This window comes from Theropithecus gelada, chromosome 15 (genome assembly GCF_003255815.1).
Source record: "Theropithecus gelada isolate Dixy chromosome 15, Tgel_1.0, whole genome shotgun sequence".
Lineage (NCBI taxonomy): Eukaryota > Metazoa > Chordata > Mammalia > Primates > Cercopithecidae > Theropithecus > Theropithecus gelada.
In genome coordinates, this window is record NC_037683.1 from 6,148,659 (window position 1) to 6,163,137 (window position 14,479).

The 14,479-nt window shown below is 44.7% G+C and overlaps 1 protein-coding gene across 1 annotated transcript in view; it reads left to right on the top strand.

Annotated features, from left to right (window-relative positions):
* Positions 1–14,479, top strand: part of DDX31 (DEAD-box helicase 31) — a 79,368-nt gene that overhangs the window by 40,512 nt on the left and 24,377 nt on the right. The window contains 3 exon segments of the mRNA XM_025359266.1: positions 690–829; positions 5,351–5,432; positions 13,292–13,403. Of these exon segments, the coding sequence (XP_025215051.1) occupies positions 690–829; positions 5,351–5,432; positions 13,292–13,403 (334 nt within the window).

Consider the following 14,479-nt stretch of genomic DNA (forward strand, 5'->3'; position numbering starts at 1 on the left):
TCCATCGTAATGAGTGATAGAGTCTGCTCTTTTCTCTGAGTTGGCAGTGCTCTCCATGCAAGCAGAAGCAATGTCCTACCTGCAGGGAACCTGCCCCTCACCTGCCCACATTCTGTAGAATGGCCTTCATTCTAAAGGACTGAATGGGGCTGCTACAGGCTGGTGGGGACCAGCTCCTGGGGCCTGCTCCTGGTGGCCTGGCAGCAGAGGTAGACTCTGCCCACAGAGCAGGGAGCCCCTTCGTCCTTATGCCCTCCAGTGTCCTCTGGACACCTCACCCTATGGCCTTGTCTTCCAAGGAAGTAGGCCAAGGTCATGTGATCATCCTGGAGAAATGTACCCCCCCCGCCTACATTTTCACCTCATCCAGTCGCCACAGTGAAAAGATGCAAATCAGAAAATGAAGAGACCTGTGGAGAAGTAAAATTAAAAAGGAGATATTGGGATGAGAAGACGTCTCGTTTATCGGAAACTTGGCCACTGTTCACATTTGCATGTCAGAGCCTTGTTATTTCCAATGAAGCCAGGAGTTTCAGGGTTGAGTGACTTCTCCTTATGATTGTGTTAGGGTAACCATAGCACCAGAATTTAATTCTTGGGATATCTGGAGGCAGGTGAGGGGTATTGCACTTCCAATTAATGGCAGTCCCTTGATCTATGAATGCCTTCATTTTTGTTACCCTTTTTAGTACAACGCTCCATCTTCACCTGCAGAATACATCCACCGGATTGGAAGAACCGCCCGGATTGGCTGCCATGGGAGCAGCCTGCTCATTTTGGCTCCTTCGGAGGCAGAATATGTCAACTCGTTGGCTTCTCACAAAATCAAGTGAGTCAGAAACCTGAATGGGGTTTCGGCTGATCTCACCTAATTAACTTTCGGTCGCTTTTTACAGTGGATGGGCCTTGTAAGCTGACGAAGAGCCATTAACCCTTGTGATCCCTAAATGAGTCCCAGAATAGCCAGTGGCAAAAACTAAAACCCTTAATATCCTCAGCACATGACAGTTTTCATTGCATTGCCAGACTAAGTCATAGGGCGATCTGTTGTACTTGGTTTTCTTTTAGAGAGCTGTGTTTTGTTTCTCCTGCTGTAAAGATAAGTATGCACCATCTACACAGCTTCTGAAAGGCCTTTTATTCACAACTTTTATTTCTTGCAATTAATGGTTTGTATCTTCAAAGTTGATTTGTCTTTTAAAGAAATAATGCTTTTTACTTCCCACACAATTTCCCTCCCCCAGGAAGATAAACCCAGGGGAAATGATTTTGAGGCTGTTGAAATCCATACTATACTCACAGCCAGGACGTTCAGCCGCCATTCTGTGTGTCACAGTTCAGCACCTCACACCCCTGCTTTAGTAAAGCCCTGGATTCCAGACCTGGCGTGCAATGAGCACACAGCTCAGCTCTGCTGTAAATGGGATAGTCTTACTTCCTTTTCCTTGCCCAGCCCTGTGTTTTATGTAAAACATCAGATAGAACTGCAACACTGTTTTCTCCCCTAAAGTACAGTGCTAGAACAAAGCACTGCATTCGTCATTGGAATGGAAACATCCTAGCAGGCAGCCTGGAGGCCTGTTAGGGGTGCAGCCCACTCAGGCGCAGGAGCTGTGTGTGGCTGTCCCTACCATACCTGCCCCATCTCCCACCAGCAGAACTCCACCTCTCATGCTAGTAAGGCTTTTCAAAACTCTCTCAAGGTTATTAGTGTGAACACTTATGGACTGAGGCTCATTCAGAAAATGTGTCGTGTGTCCTGCAGTGTTGAGGGAGGAAGGAAACTACTCCTGGTTGTAATGTCAGGGGGGCCAAAATATAGTTCAGGTTTTCCTTTCTTCATTGTAGTCCTTATCTTAACACAGTCTGTCAGTTGAAAGAGTGGTTTTTATTTGTTAAGGAAGATGTGCATATTGTATCTTATTAGTGAAAGAAATCTCATACAGATCAGTCACTTTTCACCCAGCACCGCTTCTCCGGCTGAGTTCTGAGCTCCCTCAGCTGGAGGCTGGCTGGACTCTCTTTGCGGCCCTTTCAGCATGGAGGCTGACACCCACCATGCGGGTGTACCAGGAACCCTGGGGAAGGTGAAATGCAAGCCCTCTGGCGCAGCTGGTTTCCTTTTCCTCCCTGACCCTGTTCTCACAGGCTTGGAGCCCGTCACAGTGCTGCTGGTGGCTGCGTTTCCTGTCATAGGAATTTGTGTACCTGCAGAAAGCATCTTCAGAATTTTGTGTTGTGGCCCCACAATAGAAAATGTAGTCACCACGCCGTAACAGCCTGTCAGTCGCTCCACACTTCTTTTCCTCTTCCTTCCATTCTAGAGCTACAAATTCCATTCTCCCGTTCCTTGCTGGCTGCAGCTCTCTGGATGTTCCCCCAAGCTCGTTCACTTTAACATGACCTCTTCCTAAGAAAAATGAGTGACAGCAATTACAGAGTCCAATGATAATTGTCTAATGCTAGAGTTAACAGCAGACATGCCTCTCTCTGTTCTCTTTATTTTTCTCTAATAACACGTTCAAGTAGATTGCTATGAAGGGCTCAAATATAAAGCTAAAATTGAGAAGGGAAAACAGTGATTAGCAGAGGCATGAAGTATTAGGGAGTCAGGTATATTTTAAAGACATAGCAAATACCGTCATCTGCTGTGATGATCTTGTCTGGAAAAAATAGTGTGCCCTCATTTACCTGACTCCCTTTTTAATCCCACGTTAGAAGGAAGACAACTCAGTGACAACGCCTCCTCTTCCGGAAGGAGGAAGTGTAGGCCTTTTGGGGAGGGACTCTGCAGGGTGGTGGAAGAGCATTTGCGTGAGGAGGGAGGGTCCTTGCATGAGCCCCACTTCACTGGTGTCTGCCCTGAAAACTCACTTGTGAGGGGCCTGGGCCTGGACCGCTGCCTGCCTCGTGGGCGCGCTATAATCAACTTAAACAGACATCAGAATCTGGGTTACTACGTTGCAGTCATGCATTGTTCTTCCCAATTTCTGTTTGAGGAAAGGCTCTACATTGGCTCTATCTACACATGAGCTATTTCTTTGACTTAATGAAAAAAAAAAAAAAAACCCCTATTAACCAGTTGCAAAGTGTGCAGTGGGAAGAAGCAGACTTGAACATTTTTAGAACCCAAAAGGTCCACTCCTAAATATTTTTTGAGGAGGAGGAAGCATGTGCATGTTTCGTGCCTGAGAACATGAGAGCCAGGCAGAGGGGCGCTGGGAGGGCTGAGGCGTCACAGGCCAGATTGGAGAAGGCAGGCCGAGGCTCTCGGCAGCAAGGGCCAGCACGACAAATGGCCACCCGCCTTCCTAGACCGAGCGCTGCGGTGCTTGCCCTGGCAGTTGAATGGAGCAGGCAGGGCAAGAGACAGGTTCCTGGGCCATTGCCACCTCCGTCTAGATGCTCAGAACTTTGCTTCTGCATTCTTTTGACTTCTCTGTATTTGTCAACTTCTTAACTTTTTTCTGCCTCCCCTTTAAATGTGTTTCTAATGAAAATCATCATTGGTTTATTAAAATGTAAATGCTTCATCAAAACGTGTATTTCTTAGATCAGGCATAAGACAGTTCCCTGAATTTATTTATTTATCCATCTCGTTTCATACTAAGGTGGGGTGATTCAGATCTGTTGATGGACCCATAAATAATCATAGTAGATTTGCTTTGTTCCTCAGAAGCAGCAATTTCTTAGGAAGAGGAAGAAGGCCCTTTGAAACTGTAAATCACTTCAGTTCCCTCTCAGCTCCCGTGTGCTTGGGGTGTGTGGTCCCCCGACATCGCCAGGTGGACACGCAGCATATGAGCCGCGCTCCGGCTGGAATATCAGCACATGCATTTGAGAACACTGCCTTTCTGTGGCTATTTAGCTTTTTATATTCCTGAATGCAAGTGGCACGATTCTTTTTTCTTTCTGCTTCAAGATTTGACTCCAAGTTCTTGTGTTTCTTTTACTTTTGTGTTTTTCCTCTTTTTTTTCTCAAGAAAAAAGTGATGAATAGAAGCAAATCAGATAGACCAAGAAAAAGATGGGACTGGGCTATGTTTTCACCTTTCTTCAGGGTTCCAGGCACAAATGAGAGGGGAGTTCAATAGCCATGCATTCCTGTCTCCTATGAAAAGTAGATTTCCCGTGAAGTCAGGGCACTCTCCCTCCGACTCCTGCCCTTTCAGAGCGTGCTCTGCCTCCTCTGGTTGACTCTTGCTGCTGTAAAAAGGCTTCACTCATCCATAGGGCTGTGAGTTGGCAGCAGAGAGAGGATGCTGAGGGGTGAGGACTAGGGGTGTGCAGGGAGATGACACATTTCAGGTAAATCGCTGTCAGAGACGTGACATTTTCATTCACAGCCTTGTCAGAGTAACCTTTGGGTGAAAGGGGGAGAATTGTCTTCTCCCACCTAAGAGGTTGCCATTCATGTTTTAATTTGCTGTTACATTTTCAAAAAAAAAAAAAAAGGAACATACAACAAAATCATTTGTCTTTTTATGATCTGTTTCCCCCCCCAGAACTCCTCCTTCTCTTTCTGTTTCTCTTTCTCCCTGGGAAGTATCTTAGCAGCAGCTCACGTTTCCTCCTTCATCTCTGACACGCAAGTCTCTCTCTGCTCCCTACATTCGAATGCTGTGGCCTTGCAGTCGATTGGATGAAGCGGAGGCTTTCCAGACTCCACCGCTAGGCAGGTGTGACTGTTCTGTTCTGGCTCCTGGTGGCTTCTGTTCCTGAGTGAAGCCCGAGTTCTTGTCTCAGTGCTTGGCACATGGCTCTGGGTTTGTCAGAGATCCTTTGGTCTTCACCCCTCAGTAATTAAGAGACAAGGGTAGTGAAGCTCCTTCAGGGTAGAAGAGGAAAGGGCAGTGCTGCTGTGGACAGGGCTTTGTGCCCTCGTTACCCTCACAGGGGTGTTTACCCCACAGTGGAGGATGTTGGTCACCCTTCTCTTTCCTTTTTTTTTTTTTCTCTTCAGTATAAACTAAAGAGATCAAAATGCTTTCTATTTCATCATCATCTGCTCAAGGCAAGGGAGTTGATCAGTTGAGTGGGCACACTTGTTTGGTATTCAAAATTTATTAAGAAATAATGACACAATCTCTATTAAGGAAATTCTAAATGTAGCCTCTTTTAAATTCATCAGGGAGGAAAGAAATTGTCAGGAATATCATCCTGTCCCTTTAATATCATAGAGGTCCCCTTCTCAATTCCTAAGGGTTTAGGAAAATATTTCCTTTCCTAGGAAGGTGTCACTTCTACTTCATGTCTAATTAGCTCAAGAATAGGCCAGTTTTGTGCATCAAGGTCTTGGGTGTTTCTGAAAGAGCAAAAAGTTTACCTTGCTATGCCCTTCCTTTTACAGCGTTTCTGAGATGAAGATGGAAGATATTTTGTGTGTTCTGACGAGAGATGATTGTTTTAAAGGGAAACGATGGGGAGCCCAGGTGAGTTTTGCTATTTATTGTGCTTGCTGCCAACAGACATGACTCACTTGGTTTGGGGTAGTAGAGGCTTTGTGTATGGGTTACTTCCCCTGTCAAGCAAAACATTTATTTTAAGAACCGTGGACATTAGATGAGGCCAAATCTTGGTGGGTTTTTTTGTTGTTTTTTGTTTTGTTTTGTTTTTTCTCGTCTTTGCTTCTGGATGCGTTTGCCACTCTCATCTAGTGAGTGGGCTACGGTCCATTCTGGAAGCCTGCCAGACAGCAGCAGGCTCCCCAGAAAGGAGGTCCAGGCCAGAATGAGTCTGGAGGCAGCTCCACACGCTCAGCCCCGGTGGTCCCTGTCCAGATTCTCAGCAAGGACGGCTGCTTAGACCTGCCTATCCCAGACAGCGTGGAAGAAATAGGTATCTCTGTGTCTCCTTTCAGACACACTTAGTTCATCCATTTTTTAATGTGTGTGTGCTATCCACAGAGGAAGAGTAAAGTTGAGATCATTAAGAAGAAAAATTTTTATTATCTATGCAGTTCCATATGGAGATTCTGAGCAGGTGCAGACAGCCCTGGACACCCTTTCCTGCTCCTTCTCTTAAGGCTGCACCCGACTAAACCATTATTCCCTCACCCAACCCCACACCCTTACCCAGTATTCCCGTGTGTGGGTGCAGTGTTGCTATATGTAATTTTGTCTGTGTGATATTAATCACTTGAATATTTTACATTTGTTTTTGTGTGCCCGAGGATGGACTGGAAAATCAGGGCCAGATAGATCAAGCTTAAGAGTTTCTATCATGCTGTAGCATGTGCCTGTATTTGGATCATTATTCTCCCTGAGCAGGGAGGGACCCCGTTTCACTGACCCTGACTTAAGTTCCCTTGTTTTAGAGAGCATCTAAGGAAATGTATGTAATACCAGGAGAGAAAATAGCCATATAGCCTCTATTAGCAAAGTGTGTATTCCCAACCTAGGACTGTGCTACACTCTTTACATGCATGGTCCCATTTAATCTAGCAATCTGAGAAGGTAGTGATGGCCCCAATTTACAGATGAGGAAACTGAGACTTAGAGAGGTGAAGGAACTTTCACAGGGGTACACCAATATGCTTTAGTCATTCCGGGATTTGAAGTCTTAACTTCAAAGCACATATATTTAACTGTATACCGATATGCCTTTATTAGTATTAACTAAACCAAGATAATTGAACTGAATCGTTTTTTAAATAAGGAAATGTTAGTCGTTTTTAGAGGTGACATTTGATCAACAGTTAGTACCACAGCAAAGATCCCTGTGAACAATAAAAGCTATTAAAACCTCCATTGGTCATCAGGTTACTTGAAGCAAGTCAGTATTTCATAGAAGACTCATAAGCCTGTGGACCACCCTTTCTTAATAGTTTGTTGTTAGGGGTGTTGACCTGTGACCAGACAGATCTTCATTGGTCTTGGCACACTTCTGTTCTTTTCGCACTATCATAAATTCTAGTTAAGGGGTTTTTGGGGTTTCTTTTTTTCTTTTTTTTTTTCTTTTTTTTTTTGAGATGGAGTCTCGCTCTGTTGCCCATGCTGGAGTGCAATGGCGCAATCTCAGCTCACTGCAACCTCCGCCTCCCTGGTTCAAGCGATTCTTCTGCCTCAGCCTCCCGAGTAGCTGGAAATACAGGCACGCGCCACCACACCCACCTAATTTTTTTGTATTTTTAGTAGAGATGGGGTTTCACCATGTTGGTCAGGCTGGTCTCGAACTCCTGACCTCATGATTCGCCCGCCTCGGCCTCCCAAAGTACTGGTATTACAGGTGTGAGCCACCGCGCCCGGCCTTTTGGTTTCTTTTTTAATGTTCCACCAGATACTTAATTATGGTTCCATGGCAGCTCTGCGGGATCTGCAGGGAGCAGATGGGGAACTGATCGTGGAGGCAGTGTAGCAGAGTGGCTAAGAGCACGGCCTTAGGGTCACGTTACTCATCTGTCACCAGTGTGTGACCTTGGGCAGGGACTGGACCTTTCTAAGCCTCAGTTTCTTTCAAAGAGGCAGTGTAGCAGAGTGGCTAAGAGCACGGCCTCAGGGTCACGTTCCTCATCTGTCACCAGTGTGTGACTTTGGGCAGGGACTGGACCTTTCTAAGCCTCAGTTTCTTTCGAAGAGGCAGTGTAGCAGAGTGGCTAAGAGCACGGCCTCAGGGTCACGTTCCTCATCTGTCACCAGTGTGTGACTTTGGGCAAAGACTGGAGCTTTTTTTTGAGACGGAGTCTTGCTCTGTCCCCCAGGCTCGAGTACAGTGGCACGATCTTGGCTCACTGCAAGATCTGTGACCAGACACATCTTCATTGGTCTTGGCACACTTCTGTTCTTTTCACACTATCGTAAATTCTAGTTAAGGGGGTTTTTGGGTTTCTTTTTTTCTTTTTTGAGATGGAGTCTCACTCTGTCGCCCATGCTGGAGTGCAATGGTGCAATCTCAGCTCACTACAACCTCTGCCTCCCGGGTTCAAGAGATTCTCCTGCCTTAGCCTCCCGAGTAGCTGGGAATACAGGCACGTGCCACCACGCCTACCTAATTCTTGTATTTTTAGTAAAGACGGGGTTTCACTATGTTGGCCAGATGGTCTCAATCTCTTGACCCTGTGATCCGCCCACCTCGGTCTCCCAAAGTTCTCGGATTACAGGCGTGAGCCACCGCACCCGGCCAGGACTAGACCTTTCTTTTTTTTTTTTTTTTTTTTTTGTGAGACGGAGTCTCGCTCTGTCGCCCGGGCTGGAGTGCAGTGGCCGGATCTCAGCTCACTGCAAGCTCCGCCTCCCGGGTTCACGCCATTCTCCTGCCTCAGCCTCCCAAGTAACTGGGACTACAGGCGCCCGCCATCTCGCCCGGCTAGTTTTTTGTATTTTTTAGTAGAGACGGGGTTTCACCGTGTTCGCCAGGATGGTCTCGATCTTCTGACCTCGTGATCCACCCGTCTCGGCCTCCCAAAGTGCTGGGATTACAGGCTTGAGCCACCGCGCCCGGCCAGGACTAGACCTTTCTAAGCCTCAGTTTCTTCACATGTAAAGTTGAGATAAAATAGTGTTCTTCTAAGGACATCAGAGGATTGTGTGGGAAATAGTCCTGGAGTCCCAAGTATAAAGCATAGGACCAAAGGGCTTTTTTTTTTTTTGGAGATGGAGTCTCGCTGTGTCGCCCAGGCTGGGGTGCAGTGGCGTGGTCTCAGCTTATTGCAACCTCCGCCTCCTGTATTCAAGCGATTCTCCTGCCTCAGCCTCCCAAGTAGCTGGATTACAGGCACACACCACCACGCCTGGCTAACTTTTGTATTTTTAGTAGAGATTGGGTTTCACCATGTTGGCCAGGCTGGCCTCAAACTCCTCACCTCAGGTGATCTGCCCATCTTGGCCTCCCAAAGTGCGGGGATTACAAGCGTGAGCCACTGCACCTGGCCCAAAGGGCATTTTTTATTATTACTGTAACTATCATGATTATTTGTAGTCATACAAGTTAGTAGCAGATGTAGAATTAAAGCCCAGACTCAGGGACATGAATCCCAGTGCCCTTTTTTGCTGTACCATAATAAGTGGAACATTAGCATCTGCCAGCTCTCCAGAAATAAGAGCAAGTAGTACAATTACAAAATAAGATTGTAAGTTTGATCAAACGTAGTCTCAGGTATACTGTTTCTGGGCCTGGCACTGGTGTCAGCCTTTATCCCCGAGCACAGATCATTTCTCTCCAGGGAGTAGATCATTGCCTGTCTGCACAACGCAGGGAAGCTGTAGAAGGGCAGGAAGCCTCTCCTGAAGTACACGTCCCCAAAGAAGGAGTGGAGCAGCTGCGCCTCCTTCCACTCTTTCAGCAACAAGCTGCAGTCATTTCTTTTGGTAACATCTGCCCTTCTGTGGCCTTGCAGCATAAATTCTTCTCCTTGAGCCTTTTCCCTGGCTTGAGGCCAACCTCAAAGACTTCCTGAGACTTGAGGAGCGGTTCTAACTTCATGAGTAAGAACCAGGTCCCAGAGTCAGGCAGATACGAGTTTGAGTTTGAATCCTTGCTTCCCAGCTGGTAGCTCTGCAATCTCAGGCAGATTATCTTCTCCCAGCCTCAGTCTTCCCATCTGTAAAACACACGATTGCTGTGAGGTTTAAATAAGGCATAAAGTGCCCTGTAGAGTTCCAGACCTCATAGATTCTTAGGTCTAGAAACTCTGTCTCGTGATCTCAGCCACAGCTCCTTGGTAGATAGTAGTGAATGCTTGGATATTTTTAAGGTTTGGTGATTTTTTTTATTTTTATTTTTATTTTTAGAAAAGCTGAGCAAGATTGGGCTTTCATGATATAACTGATTAACTTAGAAAGCTAAATTAACCATCCTACATTCTAGGTGTCATGTTGGTAAAGACCTGGCTGACTGAGCCAAGTTTAACTTGAACTCAGAGGAAAAAGAAAAACTAAACTAAATTGACTGTGTTACTAATTATCGCACGGATCTACACAACCCGGGAGAGTATTTTATGTGTGATTCATGTCAGTAGTAAAAAGAATAAACTAGATGCTGGATACAACTTTTAATTCTGTTGTGCATAAGAAATACCGTGTGTCTTAATTGCTGTCCTCAATTTGAGCAGCCCTCTAGCATGTGAACTAATGCCAGGCATGTAAATGTGGGTTCAGTTGCTAGGCCTTTCATTCAGATAGCCAGACACCTCATTACAGGGCCCCTCTCCTTCACCCAGCGCAATTGAAGCCCATGGTAAATGTCCCTTTGGCACATACATTTTTGGGCTTCTGTGAACAGAAAGAAAGCGAGTGAAGCATCTGTAAAATGTATATTTCATATTTAGGTATATAAAATATATATAGCTATGTCTGGGTGTGTGAATGTTCACCTACCTACAAAGAGAATAAATTTGATCTTTCAACTTTACTGGGAAGCACTCAGAAGGTTCTAGGGACCATGGGGGTAAAACTCAGCTTGGCAATAAAGTGATTAAAACAAAACCCTTCCATTTAGCTTAAAAATACCTTGGAAGTTGGCAATATCAAGATGCAGGCTTTCACAAAAACCTCCTACCTTTGCTACTACTTTTTATAATAAAAATAGTCCAGTCTATTTATCTTAGACTCCCATCTGTTGCTTCTTGATAGGTGTGAAATCTTCATCATCAAAGTATACACACACCCAACCATGTTTTTCCTACAAGCGTTTTTGTCCTATGAAATATACCCATAAACTTATCCTAACAAAGGAGCCGTTGCTGGTGTTGCGAGATCTTAAAATAAGTTCAGAGCCCCCTGCTCATCCTTTCTGATGGCCTGTCTTTTCCAAGATCAGTAGGATATTAGAGACAAAGGTGCGTTGCGTGCGCAGATGGATGGTTGGAAATGTGTTTTCTAAACTACCCATGGTCCTCTAGTTGCAAGTTAGCTTCATTAACCAGGACTGACTGTGTGTCTTTGAGGGTGGGAGAGCCAGTCCTGCCAGGTATTCGTGTGCCCTCAGGGGTTTGACCCGCTCTCATTATAGGAGCATTTTACCTGTCTGGGGCTGAGATGGTGCTGCATAACTCTGCCCCACTCTGTCTTCAGTTTAAATTTAGATTGTCCTCCCCAGAAGACAACTGAAAAATCCCTCATTCATTCTCAAGAGGGGCAATTTTAAAATGAGGTATTTCTGGAAGCGGGGGTTAGGGAGGAGTAAGATATTTTTTCCTAAGTAATGTATATTGTTTTTTTCTGCCATTAACTTATTCTTATATTTTACTAAAACTGACCTTATCATTTCAAACCTGTGAACCTAGTTCTATCATGTTTTTTTCCCTACGTATTTCACTTGTATACACACTCACATTATATATATGTAATTTTTTTTTTTTTTTTTTTTTGGTTGGGAAGAAAAGATGCCTCATTTTGAAACCTAAAGGGGGGAATAAGAAAAACCCTTTGTAATATATTGCCATATTATCACTAAATCCCCTGACAGTTGTGACACAGAAGCAAGTCACCTGTCACTTAAGCTTGAGGTCTCTTTAATTTTCTCCTGGAATTCGCACCAGGCTGTCTTTAATTTGAGGCCTTTATTGGAATTCTGAAACCTCTCTGCCTCCCTGGCTCTCAGATCTATTCTGAGAGCTGTTACAGAATGTATACAATAACCAACAGAGGGATTCGGAGAGGGCTGGAGCTCTGTTTATTTAACACTCTAGAGGGATTTTTGTGCTTATTCGGTCCTGGCTGCCCGGCTTTCAATATCACTTTGACAACCATTCTGCCCTTCTCATTAATTTTAAACAGTTAAAACACAAGAAAAAGAGGAAAAAGTTTTCATTATTAAAGTGCTTTACTTTTTAATAACAGAGGATTCTGTCCGCCAGGGGAAAGGGCATCCTCGCTAATTTCACATTCATATTAAAAAAAAAAAAAGCACACAGGGAAGGTGACAGTTGTGCTGCTGAGGTGGCTTAACGAAAGGAGGGCAGCAAAAAAAAGTTTGCATTTCACATCAGTTAAGAGGGTTTAAAAAAAAAATCCTTGTTAATGACAATAGCAAATGTCCACTTTGGTAACACGGCTCCTGAGTGACTCTTCTCCTGACATTTTAGTGGATAGAACCCTTAGGGGGACCTTGTATTGTACTGTGACATCCGCGAGACTGTCATCAACCAAACAGGTAGCAGGAATGATTTGACTCAACTAAAAACATTTTCACGTTGTTAAGTCTCTTAATATAGAGGTGAACGTCGATCCAGAGAATGAGGCTTTTTCTTTCCTCCCCTTTGTTCTTCCTCTGTCAGCCTTAAAGGTGAAAGGGAGGCTCAGGGAGTCTTGGTGAGGCCAGATGCAAGCGCTCATACACCGTCCTCTACAAGGTTAAGCAGCACGACCTGGTCTCACTCTGGATTTTCCCCGGGGGCTCACACTGGGGTGGCGGGTGGAAGTAGAGGCACCAGCACCACTCAGGTGATCAGTGTCACTTGGCAGGTTGGCCTCGTTGGGTGGAAGAATCTGTGTTCTCTTGATTTCACATTCAGTAGAAAGCACTCATGTTTGTTTTAAGATACTGGAGACAAAAGCCACTAGTTTTTAGAGGGGATATTTAAAAAGGAAATTTTTTTCTCTGGTACTGTTAAAGGATGAAAAGACAATAATCGTCTATTTTATTATCATTTTCCATCTGTAGGCTCTTTGCATGCACACAGATGCTACCTCTTACACAGGGACAATTTGCTGCAGAGATCCAGGCAGTTTTTGAGTGTCGTGTCCTGGAACAGCCCACTCACTCCTTAATAGATTCCTGGGAACTCAGCACAGTGGCCATGGGCTGGAGGAATAAATCTGAAACACTAGAATTCTGAACCGCTCTAGGCACTGAGAAAGCCTGCTCTGAAATTCAAGCATAGGGGTAACTTTTTAAGGCAGAATTTTAGGCAGGTCACTGTGGAGTGCTCATGAAGAGAAATTGTCAGTGTTCCACTGGTGTGTATAAGGGAAAGGTGAAGATCCCTAGGAGATCCAAGACCCATTTTAAAAGAGTTCATGTTCAGTGATGTTTTAAATGTCTGAATTGGACTTGGAAAATTCCAAAGTGTCTCCAATGGTCTTTGATTTTGAACATGCATGGTAAGAGGTCAGGAAGAAAAGTAAGTAAATAAGTAAACAGACCTGATCTTCTCATAAAGCCATCCTCATCTTTACTTGACTTTAACATCTCTATAGCTCCCTTTTTTTCCCTAGTAATATTGAAAGGATTACACTTGTTGGCCCCTAGGTGGTTACTGTGTGGTTTTACTGTTATTAAATCTATTATAAACTGCTTCATTATTCCTGACTTTGACTCTATCTCTCCTTTAATCCTTCCGTCGCCCTCTCAGAAATCCCATGCTGTTGGCCCCCAGGAAATCCGAGAGCGAGCCACAGTCTTGCAGACGGTATTTGAAGATTACGTGCACTCCAGTGAGAGGAGGGTCTCCTGGGCAAAGAAAGGTCGGTCTATTTCCTAGGTGCTTGTGCAGTGGATAGCCCAGCAGAGTGCTCTCCCCCACCTTCACCCCCATACCCCCAAACCGGTTGAGAGGCCAACATGGGGTCCCTGCTCACCAGCCAAAGCCTTCAATCTCCATAATTCTGCAGGGTTTGGAAGCAGGCACGGAAGGCTTTAAAGTGATATTAAATGTTAATTTCGTCCTTCCCCATGTTTTGCACAAATGAGGCTTTATCTTGGCTTACATGAGGACTAGAGTTTTGACCCAACAACTTGGATCTTTTAAGGATCCGTTTTCCTGTTTGAAAACCAGATAGAAGAGATGTGACACGTTAGTAGAAACAGTTGTAGAGATGGAAATTAGAGATGAAGGCCAGAGCTGGAAATATTAGACCTAAGCAGTTCCTATTTGAAGGCACAAAGAAAAATGAGAAAGAACAGTACTGAGGAAGAGCCATAGACCATGAACCCAATTCCTAGGAAATTTATAAAAGAGTTAGGTACTGATTTAATATTCAGACCCTTTGTAGGATAAATTGGCTCCTGGGATCACCATGCATTAGACGTGGACATCGCAGTTCACGTTGAGTAATAAGCAGTGCATGGCTGAAGGGGGTTTATAATCACTGGTACTTTTTATTGTGGTATGTCTTGGCCAGAGACTGACCATGTCTAATGAGACTTACTCCATGCTGGAGGATGCACAGGGTTTTTTTGTTAGTTGCCTGCTATTTTGAGAAGAGTACCAGGCTGGCTTACAAATACCGCAACACTGTAGCATCCTCTCTTTTTATAAATAGAAATGCTTTAAAAACTCTTCATTTGACAAATATTTATCAAATTGGGCACTATTCCAAGTGCTTGGAATACATGAGAGATCAAAATAAAAATCCTTGTTTTGTGAAGCCAATGTGTTAGTGGGGTCAGGGGCAGCAGAGAGCATAATAAACATAAGAAATAGTCTGTTTCAAGGTGACAAGAGCTATGGAATCAGTAGGAGATGGCGGAGGTGAAGGGGTGACATAACAGAGTGCATTTTTAATGGGGTCAGAGTGAGCCTCATTGTGTAGGTGACACT